The sequence below is a fragment of the Trichophyton verrucosum genome (genome assembly GCF_000151505.1).
Source record: "Trichophyton verrucosum HKI 0517 chromosome Unknown contig00255_1.f1.exp, whole genome shotgun sequence".
Taxonomy (NCBI): Eukaryota; Fungi; Ascomycota; class Eurotiomycetes; order Onygenales; family Arthrodermataceae; genus Trichophyton; species Trichophyton verrucosum.
Window position 1 is genome coordinate 47,908 of NW_003315485.1, and position 10,181 is coordinate 58,088.

At 51.3% G+C, this 10,181-nt stretch overlaps 2 protein-coding genes across 2 annotated transcripts; both read left to right on the plus strand.

Moving 5' to 3' along the window:
• Nucleotides 1–1,810: 1,810 nt before the first annotated feature.
• Nucleotides 1,811–4,898, plus strand: TRV_02985 (PHD finger and SET domain protein, putative; the record flags this gene model as incomplete). Its single annotated transcript, XM_003022857.1, has 2 exons — nt 1,811–3,625; nt 3,714–4,898. The coding sequence occupies 2 exons, from the start codon at nt 1,811–1,813 to the stop codon at nt 4,896–4,898; spliced, it is 3,000 nt and encodes a 999-aa protein (XP_003022903.1).
• Nucleotides 4,899–6,297: 1,399 nt separating this feature from the next.
• TRV_02986 (origin recognition complex subunit Orc4, putative) lies at nt 6,298–8,519 on the plus strand (the record flags this gene model as incomplete). The annotated part of the gene is made up of 2 exons (XM_003022858.1): nt 6,298–7,788; nt 7,905–8,519. The coding sequence occupies 2 exons, from the start codon at nt 6,298–6,300 to the stop codon at nt 8,517–8,519; spliced, it is 2,106 nt and encodes a 701-aa protein (XP_003022904.1).
• Nucleotides 8,520–10,181: the final 1,662 nt, after the last annotated feature.

Sequence of the window (10,181 nt, forward strand, 5' to 3'; positions counted from 1 at the left end):
CCTGCAGCGTCCGCTCGTTGCGCGCCTGCTGACGCTTGCTCAGGGCAGACATGGCTTGCTCGTTCTTCGCTTCTGTCTGTGTCTCTCGCACAGAATTCTGCACAGCTGGGATGGGCAGAGGGGAAATGCGGGCACGGCGCAGGCGCTCAGGGTGGTTTATTAGCAGGAGTTACGTAGTTGCAGAGCGTTCTCCTTTGTGCCGGGTAGCTAGTTAGGAGGGAAGCGGGTACGGTACGGCGGGACGGGGCCTTAGCTGGCGCCGGGCATGGCAGGGAGAGGCAGCGAGCGAGCGTCTTCCGGGGGTTGCTGGGAATCAGAGGCCGACACAGCTGGAGGGAGGATTAGGGTGAAGATTGACGACGACGGCCTAGTTGAAGAGAAGTGAAGAGAAGTGAAGGGAGTGGAGGAGTGAAGGAGTGTGTAAAGGAGAGCGCAGAGTTGGAGCAGAGAAGTTCGTGTGGTCGAGTTGCCCGATTGGAGATAGTCGAGGCTCGATCCACCCGCGATAGAGACGCATAGATAGACGGACGGACAGGGCAGATCGCCGGAGCAGCAGAGGAAGAGCAGCCAGCGACGACGATTACGGAGTCTATAGCGGGCGATTATAATGATGATGCTAGATACCTGTGAGAGCTCGACATCCAGACATCCACAGAGAGACAGAGAGAGAGAGAGAGAGAGAGAGAGACACCGGAGGAGTCGCCGCAAAGGGCGAGCCCCTTATTTCTTCTACCTATCCATGACTAATAAATGCCTGCAACGAGGGATGTAACATGCACCAGGGCCAGAGGCCGCCGTCGCCGCCACCTCCGGCCTTCCCCCTCTTGTCTCTCCCGTCATTCGATCCTCTCCAGAGCTATGAGCATCATCATCATCATCACCGTCTTTTTTTCATCTGCTTCTTCTTCGTCTTTCTAACATCGCGAGTTTCAGCTTGAGTCGCGGCAAAGCCTAAAACGTGATGACTAATTTCTGACTCATCTTTAACATCAGGTGATCTCATCTTCTGACTAAGCAAAGATAAAACTAGCTCTATTTTTACCTCTTGCGCTAGTCCTGTTTGAGTCTAGCCTGCCACAGCATGCACTAGTCCGTTAGCAGACTAGCGCCTCTTCCACTCCACGCTAGTCCGCTTCTGGCCTCTGCGCCTTTCTCGCCCTTTTTGGCTCTTTTTGGTGACTTTTTTGCTTCTTCTCTTCTTCTCTTCTTCTTTCTCTCGTCTCAACCTCAACCCCAACCTCGACCTCACCTTCGCCCTCTGTCTCGCTGACGGCCAGCACAGCCTCGAGTCCATCCTCAGTATATCAGCAGCCGGTGCGACCTGCGTAAAGACCAGGCCTTGCGCTGTCGCCTCACGACTCACGACCCTTGGAACACGAAACAGGACCGCCAGAGGGGACGGCAGACGACAGACGAAAAAAAGGACGACCGTCGACCACCCAGCACCCGACGGCCATCGGCAGCATCGTCTCTATCGAGCGTGCCAGTTGCCTCTGAGCCGGCCAGTATATACATCTCGTGGCGATCGCCTCCCGTCCACGTTTGGTGTGGATTGCGATTGAGCCAGCGGTGACCGTGATGACCTTGACCTGATCCCCCTGGGCCATCAAACCTCCTCAGCTGCGTCTTTACGACAAAAGTGCTAAGAAAAATATCAACAAAAAAGGATCAGAAAGAGCAAAAAGCTGAGAGAAAAAAAAAAAGGAGAAAAGATTCAAGCGCTTCTCCTCTCTATATGTCCCCTCGCTGGCGTCGAGGCTCCCTTTCATCACCCCATCGTTGAACCTCGGAGGAGGTATGTTGTCAGATTATGACAGATACCTCCTCGACTGCTCACGCACATTCAACGGCGAATCCGTTTCCGTTTCCGGCCACCACCTCCCCCTTGCCCTCCCCGGTCGCCAACGGAACTGGTTCGACCCACGAAGCCGAAGAAGATGAGCCCTACACCATCAAGTGCATCTGCTCCTTTGAGGACGACGACGGCAGCACCGTCCTGTGCGAACGCTGCGATACCTGGCAACACATCGCCTGCTACTACATCGACAAGAAGAATGTGCCAGACATCCACAACTGCGTCGACTGCGAGCCCAGGCACCTCGACGGCAAGCGGGCCACCGAGCGCCAGCGCAAGCTGCGGGAGCAGAACGACTCCAACAGCAATGCCACCGATGAACAGAGGAAAAGTCGTCGTTCCGGCTCCAAGAGCCAGAAGAAAAAGCCAAAGGATATCGGCTCACCCTCTGGCGTCGGTGGCGACCAGCGTAACGGATGGTCTTCGCACGAACGAGCCGGCTCCACGGCTTCGAAAGAGAACGGTCACCATCACCACCAAGGCCAACAACTCCAACAGACAAAGAAGCAACGAGGAGCCCACCGCTCTTCTAACTCTATAAGCTCTGTCGGTGGTGGTGACTCTCGTAAGCGTGGAAACAACATCAACGGCAAGTCTCCAGGCTCTTCTTTCCCCCAGATTCCGCTTTACTCTCCCGAGTTTCTTCATCTCTACGACAACGACAATGCCAGCCTCGACATGCAAGGGAACCTTTTCCGTACCATCGGTCTCACCAACGACCTGGCTTCGTGGGTAAAGGACCCTCTTGCGCTTGCTCAGGTTGCAAACGGTCGTAGCGCCAAAGAAGTCTTCAATCACACCGATCAGCCGCTCGATCCTTCAACCTGGCCACCTCTCACAAAGCAGACCATTGTCGACAATCATGTCGAAATCGACGGCAGGCACCCAACCTGGCAGTGTCTCAAGGTACAGAGCAACGTGCGCAAGGACGAGATCGTAGGCGAGGTCAGAGGTAAAGTTGGCCACTTCAGAGACTACTGTCATGACCCGGACAGTAGGTGGCAGGAACTTCGCCACCCTGAGCCGTTCGTCTTTTTCCACCCTCAGCTACCAATATACATCGACAGCAGGGAAGAAGGCACTGTGCTCCGGTACATCCGCCGGTCTTGTCGTCCAAACGTCACAATGCGAACGTACATCACAAACCAGGTAGAGTACCATTTCTGCTTCGTCGCAAACCAGGATATCCCCATGGACACCGAGATATCGACCACCTGGTATCTCGATCCCAAGATGTTTCCCTCCAACGGCCTGGTCAAGGAAGAAGGGTTGCCGGATGGGTCACCAGACGCGGCTGCCATCTCAATAAGTAACGTTCTTGCCCATTTTGGTGGCTGTGCCTGTGATGATTCAGTAAAACCATGTCTCCTGGCAAATATTGACTGCCGCATGAAGCCAAAGTCGCTGCTGGAGTCCAACACTAAGCAGGCGAACGGACGCAGGAAGAAGGCCAAGACAAAAACTGCTGCTTCACCTGATAGCTCGGGATACGTTGCCGCCCACAGTCGGTCAGGCAGCGAGATCGTTCGCAAAGAAGATGATGATGACCATGCTGATGCACGATCAACGTCTGGCTCCCTCAAGGATCACCATTTCAACAGAGATCTAACTCCTGGTGCTCTTGGACGCGATAACGGGGAGTTGTCGGCTCGTGAGAAGCGGAAGATAGCGGCTGCAGAGAAGAAGTTTGAGCAACTCGAACATGATCAGCAACATCCCAAGAAGAAGAAACGGGTTCATCCTCCGCGTGGTCAGAGCCCTAATCTATCGGTATGTCCCCGCCTGGTCTTCTTTGTCTCCAGATCCCTTTGACTGTTGATCGTATAACGACTATAATACTAATTAATTATCTTTCTAGAAGTCAGCGAAGCCTCCGCACCTTGACATACCCAACTCGCGCAGGTCATCTCACTCGCCAGCCAAGATGTCTCCTGAGTCTGCGTCTCAACGTCGAGATGGCCATTTCACTCCTCCGAAGACATCTGCCGCTAGCACACCTCGTGTAGTGTCGCCGTTGAGCAGACCAGTCTACATTGACCGTTCTATCCAGACTGATCCTGATGAGAATGACCCTCAATATGTTCCACCAAAACCGTTCCCTGCTCCACGGTTCATGACTCTTTCGCAACGACTGCTGCGACGATGTCTCGAAGATCGCATAAAGATGGAAGAAGATGGCCGGTTAGACAGTATACCCAGTCTAGATTCTTCAGAAACCGCCAGTGCGGGCACCATGCTCCCTCCGTCAACGCCAGTGAACTCAAGGCTAGCCCCTTCACCAAAGCATGCATCGGACATTGAGATGAAGGACGCGGACTCTTCGATGACACCTCCCAATGCTACGGTCAGCTCGGCCAGTCCTACAACTACCTCCTCCGTTTCGCTGTCCTCGCCACCTCCTTGCCCTCTCTTCCACCTCCCTTCGACAGTCGCACACAACTTGCCTACTCCTCGCAAGATTCCAGGGAAGCCGGATATGCGAATACCCCTTCCTCCGCAACTCCCTCCTCCAACTGACAGTGTGGGTTCGCCGGACTCAGCATCCAAGCCCGCTCCTCCCATTGCCGTCACAAAACCTTCTCAGTCGTCCAAGTTGGAGACCACCAGTCCCGGCCAACCTGCGGCTGCTACTCCTACTCTAACGCCCACATCAAGTCTCACAGCTCCAAGCCCCGTGAAGAAAAAACTGAGTTTGAATGACTACATGAGTCGCCGCGGGACCCTGACAACCCCAACCACAGAAAAGGCTCCCAACCCATTTCTGCCCAACAGTACAAGTCCCGCGGCTTCAACGGGTAGTGCAGATCCAAGTCCCACAACACAGTTACCCTTCACCAAGTTTGCGGAGACCCAGACTCAGACAAATGGCGTTGGTCAGAATCCACCCGCTTCAACGGACATTATAATGAAGGACTCTCCGCAATCCCCTTCAACCCTGTTTCCACCATCTCATACCGACTCTCCCTCCACAAGCAACGGCGCAAAGTCAAATGCCATCCAGGATCTGAGTTCCCGAGATCCACGACTCCTTGATCGTGGTTAACCCTTGTCCGTCCTGCTTTACCCCTCCACCTCTCTCTTTATTCCTCCGTCTATATATCCCACATGAAGTGAATGAAAGAGAACAAAAAAGACCAACCAGGCTTGGTCCTAGCTCCGTTTTATTCTTATCCTCTTTTTTTGGGGGAGGTTGACACTATCCCATGTCTTGTACATGTGATGCTGTTTCCGGTACTCGATCTGTAAGAGGTGTTTTTAAATCGGCGTTCTATTTTTTTTTTCTCCTATCTCATTTGTTAGTTTGCTCATTTCTATCTTTGACTGGAATGGATGGACAGGAATCTGGAGTGTTGTCTTTTTTTTTTACCTCGGTTTTCCCACTACCTCTCTCTATACTTTCCGTTTTATATCTCCCTTTCCCTTCTCCCTTTCCCTTCTCCCTTTTCCTACCCTACTTTTTCCTTCGAGTCGTATATGGGATTATTTCTGTTTTAATGGGAAGCGTTAACGCGCTAGTTTCTAGTGCTGGTGCTGGTTCTGGTTTGTTTTCTCTTCCTTTTATTTCTATTTCTTTTTCGTTATATTGGGCTTTTTTCCTCTCCTATAACAAATATCCTTCCTCTCTTATATCCTTCCTGTTCCCACCCCCCTGGACCGAAGTGACTCAACTGCTCCGTCACCCTAACCTATCTTATCTCGTCATATTTTTAAAGAAATCTTTTTTGGCCGGTGGATTATCTCGAGTTACCAGCTTCACTTTGTTCCTCACCACCCCCCACCCCTAATCACCCAACTCCCCTTCCTCCCTCTCACCTTTTTCCCCCAACCTCCCTATCTATTCCTCGATCTTGATGCTTTTATTTCTCCTCCCCTATCTTATCCCTGTGTAACGCCGTGTGTAAAATTATCTCTTACCTTGTTCCCTTCCGTTGTTTCTTTAATTTATGGCGCAAGTGAAAGGCGATGATTGATGGATGGATGAATCCGTGACCAAAAAAAAAGACGTTTAATTGATTGCCTGATTCATCGGTTAAATTACTTGATCTTGATCAATCAATTGACTGGTACTGGTTTGGTTGGTTGAGTGGTTGTTGTTCTTTTCCGAGAGTATGGTATGCATGCCTGCGTGCAATGTTATTATTGAAAAGAGTTTCTTGTCCTTACTTCTTCTCCTTCTCGCCCATCGTCGTCTATCAAAAACATCTTCCTGTCGTTATCGGCAACATTTTTAACGTTAAATCTAACTCGCGGCTTCCTGTTCACGTGACCAGCGCTTGCGGCTAAAAAGACTTCGAGCTTTCCAAGGTTGAAATGAAAACATGTAAATAAAAGAAGGAAAGCTTCATGGTCGGCAATCAAACAGGTACCACAGCTTGATGGCTCGAGTCATGACGTTCCTGTAGATGCTTATCTATTTATAGACCGCCATTCATCCAGTCGTGATGGAATCCGACTCTCGTCCGTCAAAGCGGCGAAGAGTGTCCAACCCAGACCTTGACCCCAAACCAGAGAGAAGAGAATCTCCCAGTCCAACCCGAACTCGAAAGTCGCGCAAGAATAATATTCCTGCTACTGATCCTGAGAGTACTGTCAATACAGGTACAGAAGAAGTAGCCGAGAAGAAAGACGATGAAGCGCCGTCACAGTCGACGAGACGAAGTGCCCGGATTAGGGTGACGGGGAATTCCGTCGTGAGCACCAGTGCAGGCCCACCGAGACCGAGGGTTGTGGAGGAAGAGGATACACAGAATAGCAAGAGAAGCAGAAAGACAAAGACTAGTATAGCTGGATCGTCGTCAACGAAGAAATTGGCACGGAAATCAAGCAAACCAACCGCTGCCACTACAACCACCACTACTACAACTACGACTGGGCGGAAGAACAAGAAGGAGAACAAGAAAGACGAAAGAGATGGTCGATTAAAAGGGAAAAAAGAGAAAAAGGGCGTCAGTGGTACAGACGATGTGTGGGAAGTTCCGTGTGATCGTGAGAACGAGGACGAGGACGAGCTGGCTATAGCGCAGTTAGTGGCTAATGATGCGGCGATTCAGCTTCAGACGGAGCTTGGAGAGCGGATAGAAGTGCCTCCTGAGACAGTCAATCAACCTGCCTATGCTGAGAGGTTCATATCACTATGCGAAGAGCACGGTCTGGAACCAATGCTGGCACCGCTCGGCGAGTTCATTCTAGAAAAGCTAAACGGCAAACGCCTGATACCACTCAAGGGACTAGACAACGAATACCGGACAGTCTTCCAGCTTCTGGAACAGACCGTTGTGGCAGGCGAAGGGAACTCACTCCTGCTACTCGGGGCCAGAGGGAGTGGGAAAACGGCGGTGGTAAACACGGCTCTAGCAGCTCTGTCGAAAACCAATGCCGATGACTTCCACGTTGTTCGTCTGAATGGATTCCTGCACACAGACGACAAGGTTGCTCTGCGGGAGATATGGCAGCAGCTGGGGCGCGAGATAGATCCGCAGGAGGATCTGGAAAAGCCGTCAAGCTACGCTGACACGATGGCGTCGCTGCTTGCGTTGCTATCCCACCCGGAAGAAATAACGGGTCCCTTGCCTGAGGAGAATGGCATGACAACTACGAAATCGGTGGTGATCGTGCTGGACGAGTTTGACTTGTTTTCGTATCACCCGCGACAAACGCTGCTGTATAACTTGTTTGACATTGCACAGGCAAAGAAGGCCCCTGTTGCGGTGTTGGGGCTCACTACGAAGGTTGAAGTTACTGAGAACCTTGAGAAGCGGGTGAAGAGCAGGTTCAGCCATCGACATGTGTTTCTCCCTCGGCCCAGGAGTTTTGTTGAGTTTGTGGATATATGCATGGCTTCGTTGAAGGTTGAAGGTGATGAGGTGGATTCTTGTCCGTTGGACGGCGAGAAGGGACCAATTCTCCTAAAGGGGTGGAACGATTATATCCAGGTACGTCGACGCGATTGTCCCAATCTAACAAACAAAACATAGTATATATATATGAACATATATATATATATATATAAACATATAATAATATATTAAAATAATAACTTGCTTGGTAGGACCTATTTGAAGATGCCGAGTTTGCACGTCATCTCGAGCCGATATACTACCAAAGCAAGAGTGTGCGGGACTTCTTCCGCAGTGCGCTGGTCCCGATAACGTCAATGGCACTAGGCTCCGTGGCAGGCACCAAAGCGGAGCTCCCCGGCACGCAGTCCTTTGCATCAAACTCGCTGGCCTGTCCAGACCCAGCACCGCTTCCCTTCACCCAGCTCTCGGGTTCATCAAGCAACGTCTCCCTACCCTTGTCGCTACTACTTACGGCAACCCGGCTAACGGCGCTGCATGAATCAACGGCAACGGCCACGGCAACGGCAGCCTCACTTAGCCTATCCTTTGCGGCCGTTTACAGCGAGTACGTGCGCCTGCTCACCGTGGCCAAGGCATCGGCATCGGCCTCTGGCGCAGCGGCAACGCCGGGGCGGGTATGGGGTAAAGAGGCTGCCAAAGAAGCGTGGGAGAAGCTGGTTGAATGGGGTTTGGTGCTGCCTGTCAATGGCTATGGGATGGGAGACGGCAAAATGTTCCGGGTCGAGGTGTCGTTTGAAGAGGCTGTCGCAGCTCTAGGCTCTACCGGGGCCGGGGCATTGGGCAGGTGGTGGAGAGACGGGTAGGTGAAAGGGGGGAGGGGGGGGCTAGCCAGGCGATTCTTTTCCTTACGGTCCAACAGTTTCTGGCACCGTTTGGTAACTTCTGGAACCTCGATATAATATTACCCACGAATTACCCAAACCCAGCCGTTCCAGTCATTGCACCGAACCGTAAATAACTGTACCACCACCTGCGCCTACCCCTGCCGTATGTACAGTATCAATATGCTTACAGGCAGGCCAGGCAAGCGGACAGAGCAAAAAAGACTTCCTTTGGCAGCCCAAGTTCCGTCCCACCAACCGATGACGTCTGGCTTGCCCCCTCCCCCTTTTTATTTTTTGGCCCATTTACTCTCTACCATCTCGTGCCCAAGAGATAGCAAAATGATCGTCAAAACTCCCGTCCACTTTCCACGCTTTTGGAGGCAGGTAGGAACGCAATTGAGGTGGTTGAATTGGGGCAACGGTGATTGATACATACTTTTGCGGGCGGTCGATCAGTTCTCTCGCTTGCCCCCAGCCCCAGCCACGATCGATGGCCCATCAGTGCCGCCCAAACGCCGGTTTTAAGAAGAAGAAAAGAAGACAGAAACTCAATGGAACGTGTTCCTTTCTCTGTAAAAAGCCAATACAATAATTGAACTTGTTGGTTTCCCCCCCCTCCAGGGCAAAAAGGAAAGAATAATAAGCATTATTCAGCTCTTGGTGACCTGTATCACCCTCGGCGAACGATGAGCAGCAACACTCGAATAGTCGCATAACTATACAAAATAATAATAATAATGATAATGATAATTAAAGAATAAGTAATAATGCTTGTTCTTTTTTTTTTCTTTTCTCTCGTTACTTGCTTTCTTTACCTGACGCGTGGCTTCGATACACATACACAGCCAGCCCTTTTTTGCTTTTTGGCCTGCGATCACCGGTCGACTGACGATGATGGAATGGGTGTTCGTTCAAAGAGTCGATCAAAGGTCAAGCCACCACCAACGAACAGACCGACTGACGGAGGACTGACTGACTGGTTGGCCGAACTTGGAAAGCCCCATGTCTGGCTGAAAAATTGAGCATTTCAGACGAGAGGGTGACGACATCTCCATCCTGGCCGGCATGACGTTGAAGAAATCATGGCATCTCAAGTTTGGGTATGGAAGTACGGAGTACCGTCCAAGTACTGAGTTGGTATGTGTACTTGGTACTTCGTGGGTATGATGGGTATGAATGTACTGTTGATGCAATGGTGGGCTGGCCCGTCACCGTCACCGTCACCGTCACCATCGCACAGCAGGAGAGAAGAACTGTCCCAATGGGATGTTCATATGTCACGGTACAACCATGGAGCGAGCATCACATCACATCACCGCGTGGTTGAACAGCAGCATGGAAGAAGAAAAGAAGAAAAGTCTGACTCACTGACGATGATCGACGCATAACGCATCTTGGAGGAAGAAGGGGGGAGGGGGGCTCGGTAGATGCATCGAATGATGGTCAGTCTGGAGAAGGGGGACCAGGGCAGGGGACCCTGTCGTCTCGTCGTCTGGTTATGTATACATATGTAAGTAAGGTATTATTATTCAAAGAATCATTATTCACAGGCATGGCAACTTATTTATTCGTCCGATAGAAGGGGGTAAATAAAATATGTAAACATGGGCTAGGTACAATATGTTTGTGCGATCAAGGGTA